Source organism: Oryx dammah, unplaced genomic scaffold, assembly GCF_014754425.2.
Source record: "Oryx dammah isolate SB20612 unplaced genomic scaffold, SCBI_Odam_1.1 HiC_scaffold_29, whole genome shotgun sequence".
NCBI classification, from domain to species: Eukaryota; Metazoa; Chordata; class Mammalia; order Artiodactyla; family Bovidae; genus Oryx; species Oryx dammah.
The window spans coordinates 12,591,642-12,605,721 of NW_024070213.1; the positions used below are offsets into that span (position 1 = coordinate 12,591,642).

Sequence of the window (14,080 nt, forward strand, 5' to 3'; positions counted from 1 at the left end):
CCACAAAAGATTAAAAGTCTCTGCACAAAGACAAGGGGAAAGTGCCCAGGTCCGGCACTTGAGAAATTCAATCTCGTGGAGGAAGACAGATGGACAGAAATAACTCAGAGGCAAGGCAGCCTCTGATAAGTATGCTAACGGAGCACAAACCGTGCAATGGGGGAGGGGCAGAGGTTCATTCCCTTGGGGCTGTCTGTAGGATGTCCTCCCCTCATCCTGGTTTCAGGATCCAAGTTTGCAATGAGGGAAAAACAGCCATTACAGTAAGTCCCTACGTAGGAGCCGTCAAGTGGTGAACTTTCAAAGACATGAATGCACATTCCATCAATGTCAGGCAGCTCGCCCTCCATCTCCTGTCCCTGACGGTCCTTCAGCTCCACCATCTCCCACCTCCTCTCCCTTCTCCAGTCAGTAACTCTTTGCGCCTGGTTACTTGATGCCAGCCCCTGTATGCCAGCTGCTGTACTGAACTACTGTACTTTGCAAGGTACTGTACTGTGAGATTAAAGATTAAAAAAAAACTTTTTTTGTGCTTGGCTTTTATGTATTATTTGTGTGAAAAATATTGTAAACCTATTACAGAGCAATACTATATAGTTCCCCAGCTGGCTCAGTGGGTAAAGAATTTGCCTGCGATATAGGAGATGTGGGTTTGATCCCTGGGTCAGGAAGATTCCTTGGAGGAGGAAATGGCAATCCACTCCAGTAATTTGAAATCTTTATTGAATTTGTTTCAATATTGTTTCCGTTTTATGTTTTTTCTTTTTTTTTTTTTTTTTGATCACACATGAGGTATGTGGGATCTTAGCTTCCCGACCAGGGATCGAATCTGTACCCCCTGCATTGGAAGGCAAAGTCTCAACCACTGGATCACCAGAGAAGTCCCTAGAAGAACAATTTTACAAAAGAAACCAAATCAGAAGTAGAACCAAATAAAACTCACAGATATGAAAAACAGTCACTGAATCAGATTTTTTAAATGGGGTAGCCATCCACTTCCCACTCTAATTTCCTAGCCCTCCTTTGTGTCTGTCCAACTTCCCCTCCTTCTGCTGCTGGAAGTCCTTCACCTGAGATGTACTACCAGTGCTCTGCTCAGCTGATATAGCAAAAGAGGACTGAGAGTTCACCCTGACTCCCCAGGACTGCCTCCATGTCCTTACTCCCCCTGCCAGTCTTTGGCTCAGAGGTGGTGATGAGGGATCTGGACACCAGCTGGCAGGGGGTGGGGGGACATGCGTGTGTACAGGCCTGCACACATCCATTTGGACCCTGGTTGGCAGGAAGGGTGGAAAGGAGAGGATCAGAGGGTTTGTAAGGAGATCTCAGCAGAGAGGCCTTTAATCTCTGGAGCAACTGCTTGTGTGGAGGTCACGTTATCACGGGTGACCTTGGAGGCCAAATGGCCAGAAGCACTGGGACAGCGACCACCCCTCCTCCACCAGGCAACTGAGTCTTGAAGGCCCGAAGGCCAAGGATGGACTGGCCCCTGGCCAGTGACCCAGGAGAGGTTCCAAACCTGCCCCTGAAACAAGCACCTCACTGAATGCAAGATTACCCAACTGAAGCCCTCAAGAGACATAGGACCTGTGAAAGCACCCGTGATAAGTCAGCTTCAAAGCTTGGATTAAAACAGACATAAAGTCCAGTGTTGCTTCCTCCAAGTCCCAAACATCCTCTGAGCATGCTCGGGGGCGGGCAGCTGAGCCACAGGCCAGGTTGCCCAATTGCTGAGCTTTGGTGCCCTGGTCCAGCCCCCAGATGGCTCTCCTTCTCAACAAAATCCTTGACTCCTAACGCACCCCGCCCCATCGGTGCAGATGGAAAGAGGGAGGCGACACCGACCATCAAAAAAAGAAGACTGGTGGAAGGAGGTGGTGGCAGGTGCAGGCATGCATGGTCTGGCGATGGCGAAGCGTTCTCGGCATGGCTGTGTCATGGGCTAAGAAGTTGGAGAGGCAGCAGCAAGGGGGCTGGCTGAGGACCATGTCCACACACTCCCACCCAGCCTTTCCCTAACTCCCATCAGACTGTGAACTCCAAAGGGGAAGAGATGGGGACCCACACTCTCTGAGCTCCTGACACGTGCGGGGCTTATGCTGAGTCTCACTGGGCACTTAACCTGTGTGAGGGTCACTGAGTCTTACTTCATCATAACAGCTCTGCAGGGCGGTCACAGAAGCCCATTATCCAGACGAAGCATCTGAGGCTTGAGAAGGAATAAACACTTTATACAAAGTCCTGCAACAGGTGAGGGATAAAGCTCGGATATGGACTCTGCCCTGTCTTAAAATTCCATACGTTTTTCCGAGAATTATCCATGGTTTTTATCCCAGTCAACAGCCCCCCAGAAAAGTAAATACTCCAGAAATATTTTTACTTAAGTTTTAAAATAAATCATCTTTGTAGCCATTCAAGATTTGCAAAAGAAAAGAATTGAAAACTACACCTCACTCAATTTCCTGAGCATTTATACGGGCATAACTTGCTTTGTGCAGTTTGCAGATACTGCATTTCTTTACAAACTAAAGGTTTATGACAACTTTGTTGGGTGTTGAGCCAATCTGTCGGCACCATTTTTCCAACAGCATTTGCTCCCTTTGTGTCTCTATGTTACATTTTGGTAATTCCCAAAGTATTTCAAGCTTTATCATGATTATTTTATTTGTTATGGTGATCTGTGATCAGTGATCTTTGATGTTACTTTTTTTAAAAATGATGCTACTATTGCAAAAAAATTATGACTCACTAGAGACTCAGATGATGGTTAGCATTTTCTTTTTTTTTTTTTTTTTTTGGTTATGTCACATGGCATGTAGGATTTTAGTTCTCAGACCAGGGATCTGGCCCCCTACAATAAAAGCATGGAGTCTCAACTACTGGGTCAGCACTTTTTACCCAGTAAAATTTCATTTTTTTTTCCTCCTGAATTCAACCAATATTTTTCATTAAGCTATATAGGTAGGGGTTTTTAGACATAATGCTACTGTGCACTTCAGTTCAGGTCAGTCATCAGTCATGTCCAACTCTTTGCGACCCCATGGACTGCAGCATGCCATTTCCATGTCCCCATCTATCACCAACTCCCAGAGCTCGCTCAAACTCATGTCCATCAAGTTGGTGATGCCATCCAACCATCTCATCCTCTGTCGACCCCTTCTCCTCCTGCCCTCAATCCTTCCCAGCATCAGGGTCTTTTCCAAGGAGTCAGTTCTTCACATTCAGATGGACAAAGTATTGGAGTTTCAGCTTCAGCATCAGTCCTTCCAATAAATATTCGGGGTTGATTTCCTTTAGGATGGACTGGTTGGATCTCCCTGCAGTCCAAAGGACTCTTGAGAGTCTTCTCCAACACCACAGTTCAAAAGCATCAATTCTTCAGCACTCAGCTTCCTTTATGGTCCAACCCTCACATCCATACATGACTGGAAAACCATATCTTTCACTAGATGGACCTTTGTCAGTAAAGTAATGTCTCTGCTTTTTAATACACTGTCTAGGTTGGTCATAGCTTTTCTTCCAAGGAGGAAGTGTCTTTTAATTTCATGGCTTCAGTCAACATCTGCAGTGATTTTGGAGCCCAAGAAAATAAAGTCTGTCACTGTTTCCATTGTTTCCCTATCTATTTGCCATGGAGTGGTGGGACAAGATGCCATGATCTTCATTTTTTGAATGTTGAGTTTTAAGCCAGTTTCTTCACTCTCCTCTTTCACTTTTATCAAGAGGCTCTTTAGTTCCTCTTCACTTTCTGCCATAAGGATGGTGTCATCTGCATATCTGAGGTTATTGGTATTTCTCTTGGCAATCTTGATTCCAGCTTGTGCTTCATCCAGTCCAGCATTTTGCATGATGTACTCTGCATATGTTAAATAAGCAGAGTGACAGTATATAGCCTTGAGGTACTCCTTTCACAATTTGGAACCATTCCATTGTTCCATGTCTGGTTCTAACTGTTGCTTCTTGACCTGCATATAGATTTCTCAGGATAGACTACAGTATAGTGTAAACATAACTGTTACACTGGAATAGAAAATGGCAACCCACTCCAGTATTCTTGCCTGGAGAATTCCATGGACAGAGGAACCTGGCGGGCTACAGTCCAAGGGGTCACAAAGAGTCAGGTGCAGTTAACTGAGCATACATTCAACTATTACATGCACTAGGAAACCAAAACCTTTCTGTGGGTCACTTTCTCGCAATATTTGCTTTATTTCCGGAATCTGGATTTAAACTCGCAGTATCTCTGAGGTCTGCCTGTATAAAACCCTTGGTCTGTCTGGAATGCCATTTCTCTATTCCCTCATCCTCCCTTCTCCTTTTCCCACCCTGAGCCCTTTTGCCCGGTCTTGGTGCCATAAAGCACGAGTCCACCTTTGATCACTTGAAGGATCTCAGTTCCCTCACCAGGGATCAAACCTGGATCCTGGCAATAAAAGCAATGAGTCCTAACTCACCACTGGACCACCAGGGAACTCCCAAGAACAGTTTAAAAGAAGAGAAGAAATGGGTAGGAGGCACATACCACCTCTTCCCCAGGCCTGTTTTCTCCTTTTAGTAAAGGCGCTGGACCGCTGATGTCTGTGACATCCAGAAGCCACAGCTCTTCCCACTCTTCCCTGGACTGGCCTCAGGGGGTGGGGCTGAACCCACAGGACTGACTTGAGATTCTTGGCCTTCCTGTCCAGTCCTCTGTGTTGTTTTATTAGTACTGTCAGTGGTGCCCCAAGCTTTATTAAATTCCTTACACTTATGTCAAAGACAGTCACTCAGGTCCCAGCATTTGCTAGTAAATTTCAAGCTTTTGATACCTTCTTCATATATAGGAGGTAAGAATTTTTTTTTAATTATTGATTTTTTGTTCGTCGGGAGTTTCTTTTTTTGCACCAATTTTTATTTATTTTTTGACCACTCCACACGGCATGTCGTATCTTAGTTCCCCAACCATAAGTCAAACCTGTGTCCCCTGCATTGGTAACACAGAATCTTAACCACTGGACTGCCAGGGAAGTCCCAAGAATTTATTTTTAAATGTCATTCAATTTTTCAATACCTAGTTAGTTCAGTCGCTCAGTCGTGTCCGACTCTTTGTGACCCCATGAATCGCAGCACGCCAGGCCTCCCTGTCCATCACCAACTCCCGGCATTCACTCAGACTCACGTCCGTCGAGTCCGTGATGCCATCCAGCCATCTCATCCTCTGTTGTCCCCTTCTCCTCCTGCCCCCAACCTCCCCCAGCATCAGAGTCTTTTCCAATGAGTCAACTCTTCGCATGAGGTGGCCAAAGTACTGGAGCTTCAGCTTTAGCATCATTCCTTCCAAAGAAATCCCAGGGCTGATCTCCTTCAGAATGGACTGGTTGGATCTCCTTGCAGTCCAAGGGACCCTCAAGAGTCTTCTCCAACACCACAGTTCAAACACATCAATTCTTCGGCACTCAGCCTTCTTCACAGTCCAACTCTCACATCCATACATGACCACAGGAAAAACCATAGCCTTGACTAGGTGGACCTTAGTCGGCAAAGTAATGTCTCTGCTTTTGAATATACTATCTAGGTTGGTCATAACTTTTCTTCCAAGGAGTAAGCGTCTTTTAATTTCATGGCTGCAGTCACCATCTGCAGTGATTTTGGAGCCCCAAAAAACAAAATCTGACACTGTTTCTACTGTTTCCCCATCTATTTCCCATGAAGTGATGGGACCAGATGCCATGATCTTCGTTTTCTGAATGTTGAGCTTTAACAATACCTAAATACATTAAAAAAGAAAAGAAAATAAATTTTCAGGTTCTGGGGGTTTTAATCTAGAATTCTTTCCAGAATCAGGCATCTGGTTATCACAGCTATTATACTTTATTTTTTCTTTTCAACAATCTATATGTCAAAGTAGTGAGGTTACAGGTGACGGTTAGTTTATTCTTCATATTTTTATATATCCCATTGATTTACTGATTTCTTTATGCCCTGATTTAGTCTAGGAAAACACTGAAGTTTTTTGTGACATAAATTAGAGTAGTTGTGGGAAAAAAAATGAAAAGATATAGGCACAAAATTGAATCTTTTACATGTTTTTCCAAATGATCCCAAACCTGAAGCTTTCTAGTAACCAACACAAAGGGAGAAACCTGAGTGGTAGTACAACTTACATAGCCAATAAAAAGGAAAATGAATGGATTGCTCAAGAGAGCATGGCTAGTTCAATTATCAAGACCAGAAGAAAAGATCTCATCACAAGAAAAAAAAAATTGTAATTATGTGATGATGGATGTTAACTGAACTTAGTGTAATAATCATTTTGCAACATATACATATATCAGATCATTATGTTGTGTTGTTGTTGGTTAGCCGCTAAGTCATGTCCCACTCTTCTGTGATCCCATGGACTACAGCCTGCCAGGCTCCTCTGTCCGTGGAATTTCCAGGCAAGAATATTGGAGTGCGTTGCTACTCCAAGGGATCTTCTCAACCCAGGTCACCTGCACTGCAGGAGGATTCTTTACTACTGAGCCACGAGGGAAACCCATTAGATGTACACTTTAACATTTCAATTATATCTCTGAAACGGGAAGAAAAAAAATAAAGACCAGAAGAAACATTTCTGGATGGCTCTCAGTCCCATCCTTGGAGAATCTCACGGGGCTATACGCATAGCACTGAGGTCCTGGTCTTCCTTGGCTCCTCCTTAAGTTACTGGATCAGTTGTCTGGCGAGCTCAGTGCACAAAAAGATAATTTTATAGGAGTTAATATGGTCCAGCAAAGGTCCGTCTAGTCAAGGCTATGGTTTTTCCAGTAGTCATGTGTGGATTTGAGAGTTGGACGGTGAAGAAAGCTGAGCACCAAAGAATTGATGCTTTTGAACTGTGGTGTTGAAGATTTGGACTGCAAGAAGATCCAACCAGTCCATCCTGAAGGAGATCAGCCCTGAGTATTCATTGGAAAGACTGATGTTGAAGCTGAAACTCCAATACTTTGGCCACCTCATGCGAAGAGTTGACTCATTGGAAAAGACCCTAGTGCTGGGAGGGATTGGGGGTAGGAGGAGAAGGGGATGACAGAGGATGAGATGGCTGGATGGCATCACCGACTCGATGGACACGGGTTTGGGTAGACTCCGGGAGTTCGTGATGGAGAGGGAGGCCTGGCGTGCTGCGATTCATGGGGTTACAAAGAGCGGGACACAACTGAGCGACTGAACTGAACTGAATTAAATATGGTCCAGGCACACAGCCATTATCTGGTATAATGAACATGTATTATTTTTATAATCATAAGGAAATACTATTTAAAAAATAAATCACACATTGTGTGATTCATTTCCATAAAGTATAAAAATTAATCTGGTCTTATGGTAGTGACAAAAAGCTCTGGTCAGGCTGTTTCTTCCTTGGAGTGTTCCTTACACAGGCATGTTCAGTCTGTGGAGATCCATCAAGCTGCTTCCTTACATGTGCATTTTTCTGTACATGTAATATACGTCCATGAAAGGTAAAACAAAACAGGGACCACATGGACAATTCACATGCTTATTTTCTAAAAAAGTTGGTCAACAGTTAAGAAACTTAAAAGTTTAGCAGAAAAAATTAATCACATACTAAAATATTACAGAGATTAAAAAAAAAAATTCATGACTTCCCCGGTGGCTAAGACTCTAGGCCAATGCAGAGGACCCGAGTTCAATCCCTGGTCTGGAACTAGATCCTGCAAGTCGCAACTAAGATCAAAGATCCCACATGCCTAACTAAGACCCTGTGCAGCCAAATAAATAAATATTTTTTAAAATTCATTTTTGCTCATCTCATGGGTACTTCTAACACAATGCAGCACTTGTAGGAACCTAAGAGTCTATAGAAATGTAAAGATGTATCCATCGTGCTTTGCTCAGATGCACTGACAGGTTCAGCCCAACGGCCTTTATATACCCTGTCCAAACTGCTCTTGGCTCTTCCAGTGGTCCTTTTCACATCAGATAACATTTAAACCCATTAACTGTGGGTCACAAGGTCTGAAGAGGACTGTCTGAAAGCTCAGAACGTGTGCTTGGCCTAGCTGATGCCTTGTCATCCTCGGATAGAACGAAATGTGCTCGTGGAAGTTTAAAGGAAAGGCCCTGAGACTGGTGGAACTCAGTGGAGAGGCAGGCAGTGAGAGGCCAAGTCCAAGAGCAGCCTCCAGGCCCCGTTCCAAAGCAAGCCCTGTCCTGGCGGCTGCTCCGCTCCGCTCCATAAAGCCCAGGCTGGAGGGCAAGGCCAGCCTCTGGGGCCTGGAAAACTACTGCAGGCAGCCCAGCCCCTCTGCAAGCCAGCACAGGAGTGGCCACTGCAAAGATCTCATGCTGCTTGGACACATGACTCCCAGGACACAGTCGGCATCCGCAGCACCACCGACTGGGGCCTCAGCCCACCCGAGGGTCTCAGGTTGGCAGGAGGAGAGCAGGGCCTGCCAGGCTGCCAAGACTCTGCGCCCACGTCAAAGAGGACTACAGAACCCATGGAAAGGAGTGGTCACAGCTGAGTCCTTGTCCTTGCTTCCCCCAGGCCTGCTGCAGACCACACTGGTCCAAAGGAAACACACTTCTAATAAAAAAGCACTGAAGGCATCATTCTTATCCTTTCATTTGCATTTAAAGGCTATTGTTGTTTGTATGTATTATGGAAAGAGGAACAAGAATTCCTAGGTTCTATTCTTGGATCCATCACTGATAAACAAAGTATCTGCCAGTGGAAAATATCAGGTGCTTGGAAATTCAGAGCTTACCATCCATACCCAGGATGTATCTGAGTGCCCAGTATTTTCCCTGAACTGGATACTGATCTGAAGTTGCACGCGGCAGCCGGATGCCAGCATAAAGAGACGGAGGACTTGTGTCCTACGATGTAAGGAGGACAGAGGGACAGGAGCCAGAGGCTCCAGGAACCAGAGGGACAGCCCAGCCTGGAACGGCGTGGACAGGTTCCAGGGGCCACAAGGAGCCACGGAGCAGCTGGGCTTCGCTCCCCACTTGCCTCTGCTGCTCCGAGTCTCAGCATCCCGGCTCAGCCCACACATCTGTCTCTCCTGCTTCTCCCTCTCTCCCAGTCTGTGTCTCATATTACTCTTCTACCCTGAGTTAACTCCATGACTGGAGGGTTTGCATCCCTTGCAAGTCGGAATGGCTGTGGTGACCCCAGAAGCTGTGGGGCCAGCCTGACCTCTGTGGCTGTGCCTCCCCAGTCCGCTGAGAGTCCATTAAGAGTTGCAAGGCCAGCCAGAGAGAGGTGTTTTAGGTTTCAGGTGGTGGAAGCCAATGAATTCCTGAGCTTGTGGACACTCTGGGTGGTTCGGCAGGTAAACTGGGCCTTTACATGGAGACATTGCAGACCCAGCCTTGTGAGATCTGGAAAGAGGCTGGTACGCACGACTGCTTGGCCCTGGCTCTGTGCCCAGAGATGACTGCTTGGTTCCAGCATCAAGCCGGTCACAGCAGCAGGTTAGTTACAGATCAGAGAACCTAGAAACCATTCTAGTCCAGACCTCTGCCCTCAGGCAGGACAAAGCTAAACCAATCTGAACAAATGGGTCTGGCTCATTAAAACCTGCCAGAACGGACTCCTTAACTTCCAGTAATAGTCTGTGCCCAGCGTTGCTTTCAGCCAGTACACACCAGTACAGCTGTGCCAGTTCGCAAAACACTGGAACATTTATGAACATGTTGGTATATAGTGACTGCCCCAGACCCTCTGAATGTCCCACTAGAGCCCTGACCTGTCCCCAGTGGAGCTCCATGACCCAAGAGCTAAAGGCCAATGCAACCACAGCATGGAAACTTCCGCCCCAACCCAGGACCACCGTCCATACCAAAGTACAGTCTTGTTAAACAGTTTCCCTATCTCCTTTCCTTTCCTCCCATTCAGTTATAAAACTTTGAACTGTTTTCTTTTATCTACTGAATAAACACCACTCTTTAAGTTTATTAAAAGTCTTCCCTAATCTGGCACCATTCTCCTTCACCAAACCCAGACACCCAACACTCCCAAACATGAACTTCTTGACTCTTGGTCTGGGCTTCTGCTGACCTCTCTGCTTGGAACACCGTTCTCTTTCTGCAACTGCTAAAGTCTTACCAACTCCTCAAGTTCTCCTGAAACATCACCACTTCCAAGAATTATTAGTTCAAAGAGCCATGTCTCATTTTCACAAGTGTCACAGCAACAGGTAGGTTCTATCCGTGTAAAACGTGATGGCTGTCTCATACAGTGATTATTTTCACACATGCACCCGAACCGCCCTCCAAGAGGGAAAGCTGAGAGAGACAGAAACCATAACGGAGTCGTCACCACATCTAAGTGACTGAGCACGATGCCCTGCTCGAGCTGTGTGCTGAGCACATGTTTGTTTAAATGAGCAAGTGAACAGCTCTCTGTCTTTTGTTCAAGGAACCCATTTTTCTATCTGTGAATGATTTTGGACACTCCCCATGTGGCTGTATCTTTTTCTAATATGGAGCTCAAATTGCACATCGCCCATGTCAAACTATGGGGTTACTCCGAGAAGCAGCAGGAAGCATGCTCCCTGTCATTACCATACCACCCTGGAGTCTGTTAACTGCCATCTCTCCCCACACTTCTCCCAGCACCAGATCAGGGCGGCAGCCACACAGGGACAGGGAAATGAAAGGTTCCTGGTAATGGAGGCTGGCCTTACAGATGACAGGAAGGCTGGTGGTGGGGTGAGTTGGCAGGACTGTGAGAGGGAGGCAGGGTGGTCAAGATGGGGTTCTGGTTGCTGCTGTGTGCCAGGGTATATGGTGAGGAAGGCCTGCAGCCCTCTTCCCACCCTTCTGCTTCCCAACTCCTCCTCCCCCACTCTCCCTCCAGAGAAACAGCTGGAAGCAAGACCTAGAAGACAAGAGAAGACTTTAATGCCTGGTGTCTCGGCTTCTTAAAGACAAATGATGGGAGACAGGGAGCCAGAAATCACAGCCACTGTCTAAAAATCTCATTCCAACAGGAAATCAGGAAAGAGAAGAGGACGTCCCTGGTGGTTTAGTTGGTAAGAATCCGCCTGCCAATGCAGGGGACATGGGTTCAATCCCTGGTCCGGGAAGATCCCACATGTCCTGGAGCAACTAAGCCCGGGAGCCACAGCTGTTGAGCCTGCGCTTGTGCTCTAGAGCCTGAGAGCCGCAACTACTGAGCCCCCAGCCTTGGAGCCCGTGCTCCGCAGCAAGAGAAGCCGCCGCAAGGAGAAGCCCATGAACCACAACTACAGTAGCCCCTGCTCACCACAAACAGAGAAAGTCCTCACGCAGCAGTGAAAACACAGCACAGCCAAAAATAAATACATAACTTTTTAAAGAAGAAGAAAAGAGTAGAATATGATGGGACGGCCCCGCATGAAAAGCCACCCTAACAGAGGGCGGCCTTGAGGAGTTCCAAGAGGCTGAGAAGAGGCTTGATTTCCAGTGGCTAAGTCGTGTCCAACTCTTTGTGACCCTATGGATTGCAGCACGTCAGGCTTCCCTGTCCTTCACCATCTCCCGGAGTTTGCTCAAACTCATGTCCATTGAGTCGGTGAGGGGAGGCTTGGACCCCCGAGGACCCTTAAAGACGAGGGTTAGAGAAACGGAAAGCAGATTGTGGAGCAGGAAGCTGGGGACATTCCTCTGGAGAAGGGTCGGTTTGGAAAAGGAAACAAAGAATAAGGAAACCCAGGCAGAGAGTGATGGTGCATCGAGAAGGGAAAACAAACAGACCCAGGAAGTTCGGCGAAGGATGAGGCAGCCAAAGGGAGACAGAGGCTGGAAGCAGGTGTGAGAGAGTATGACTGTGGCTCCCCAGCTCTCTGAGGAGAAAGCCTCTTGAGGAAAACAGGCTGGGGGAGGGGAAAGGGAGGCCCTTCACCTCAGGTCACCAAGCAACTGCCTTCCCCTCTGGTTCTAATCTGTGCAGAGGGCCCCACAGGCTCCCACGTTTGACAAGATGGTGGCCACACTGAGAAGGGGTGTCCTAAGGAGGAGAGAAGACAGATCTCACTCGGACCTCCCTTTTCACCTGGGTTCACCCACGGGGGTCGCTCTGAGTGGCCATGGGTCTGGGAGTGTTCATCCACTCTGTCCTTCAGAGGGCAGAGGAGGCTTGGGGAGGGAAGACCAGCTGCGGGACGGCAGACGGGTCTTCAGACGGAAGCACCCTCCTCCTTAGAGCCATGGACCTGACTGGGAAGACCCTTCCTCACACCGTGCGGAGCTCCCAGACCCCAGCAATGCTCAGGCAGGGAGGTCACCCAGTCCGAGTGACCAAATGGAAAGGGACCAACTTCCCCCTTTGGCCTGAGCAGCAGCTACCTGCTCCTGGATTCTCCAACTTGTTAGCAGCAGAATCAGGGATGGAACCCCAGTCTCCTCCCCACAGCCAGAAATATTTCCACGGCCGCAGAGGTTCTGCCACAAGTATCTATCTCGATCCTGAAGCAGCTCAATTACTGAGTAATTCCCTGTCTTTGGCCACAAGAGGAGGCAAAGCACCACACCCAGCTGACACAAGAACTCAGAGCATCTTCTCAGCAGAGCTTCACCAGCCGCTCCTCTGGTTTCCTGAATGGGGGTGGGGGTGGGGGGTATGTTTATCTAGAATTCCAGACAACATTCTGGGATTATAAACCTCGACCCTTCAGGCCCGGGAAGGACACCTGGTAGTTCTGGGAGATTCTCTTTATCCCAACTATCACAGTGACCTTTCACACAGTCCTGACACTTTGAGGACTTTTACTTCACTCGGTCAGTAGTAAACGGAAAATCGCCTCGGCTAGCCATGCCTGTGGAAGCAAAGCTCTCTCTCAAGACAATCCTCTCCCGTTTTCCTAGGAAGAAGCCGAGGCACAGAAAAATTAAGTGGCTCTGGCTCCCTTGGAAAAGTAGGAACCCACCCACCGTCCGGTCCACGGAGCTGCCACTGCGCCCTGACCGGGGTCCAGGGTTCAGCCCATTCTGCAGGGTGGTCTGGGGGCTGCAGACAACCCGCTGTGGAGGGAAAGTGCGCGGTTAGAACCCTGAGAGGGGGCCACTCAAGGGGAGGTGGGCGACTGGAGGAAGAGGAAGGGGCTGGGAGGGGAGTGGCCTGTGGGAAGGTGAAGGGGGGGCTGGTGGCTCTTGGCCGTATCGTTAAAGAACGCCCCCCGCCTCACCCGCCCCGAAAACGCAGCTAGGGAGCGAACCCAGAGAGCCGTGGAGACTCGGCGGGGAGCAAAGTCTGGGCCCCGAAGACAGGAGCGAGCGGCCTGGCGGAGGCGGCCGAGTGACCCAGAGGGACATGGACCCAGCCCGCGTGGACGCGTGTCTCCGGCAGCGGGTCTGCGAGCCCAGCGCCACCGGGATGGCCCGGGTCCCGCCGGCGCCCGGCACCTGGGGACCCCGTGAGTGGACACCCGGTCCGCGATGGGGGGCACGACCCACAGGCGGGGGCCGCGGGCCCTGCCCCTCCCCACCGCGCCACGGTGCTACTCACTGCGGTTCAGGGGGTTCCCGCCGACCTGGGCCGACGCCGCCAGTTCCAGATAAAGTGTCCAGAGCCCCACGGACACCACGGCAAGCAGCAGCAGCAGCCGGAAGCGCCTCCGCAGCAGCTTGACCGGGCGCAAGAGCAGCCGGAGCCGCGCGGCCCGGGGGCCCCCCATGGCCACGCGCCCCCGGCCCGCCCGCCCGCTCAGCGCCGCGCCCCGGCCGCCCGCCCCGGCCCCCGGCTCCTGCCCACGCCGGCTGCGGGCTTGCAGCCGCCAGCCCTCGCTCTGCCCACGAGGAGGTTCCCCAGGTGCGCCGCCCCGCCCCGCGCCCCCGCCCGCGGCCCACCTGCCCCGCCCCCGGCCCGGCCCCGCCCCCGGGCACAGGTGGGCCCCGCCCCCGAGAAGCGGCGGGAGGGGGACTGCAGCTCCCGCCTTGCTGGTCACTCCCCGGCGCCTCCGCAGATCGGGGTGCGTGGGGCGTAAAGGGCAGTTGTGATCCAAACTCTGCGCGGGACGGAGACCCAGCAGGTTTGCTCCCAAAGGGCAGGTGGTGTCGAACTGGGCACACGCGGGGCGCGGGGGCGCGCTGGGAGGCTTCGTCTGGG

At 49.5% G+C, this 14,080-nt stretch overlaps 1 protein-coding gene across 2 annotated transcripts in view; it reads right to left on the reverse strand.

The window, feature by feature from the left end:
* The window catches only part of B4GALNT3 (beta-1,4-N-acetyl-galactosaminyltransferase 3), a 100,692-nt gene extending 87,043 nt beyond the window's left edge, over window positions 1-13,649 (reverse strand). For both annotated transcript variants that reach the window (XR_005719755.1, XM_040233697.1), the window contains exon 1: window positions 13,481-13,649. Coding sequence is in view for 1 of the 2 variants with exons in the window: in XM_040233697.1 (XP_040089631.1) it covers window positions 13,481-13,649 (169 nt within the window). In the remaining variant the exon portion in view is untranslated. The remainder of the gene's footprint in view (window positions 1-13,480) is intronic.
* Window positions 13,650-14,080: the final 431 nt, after the last annotated feature.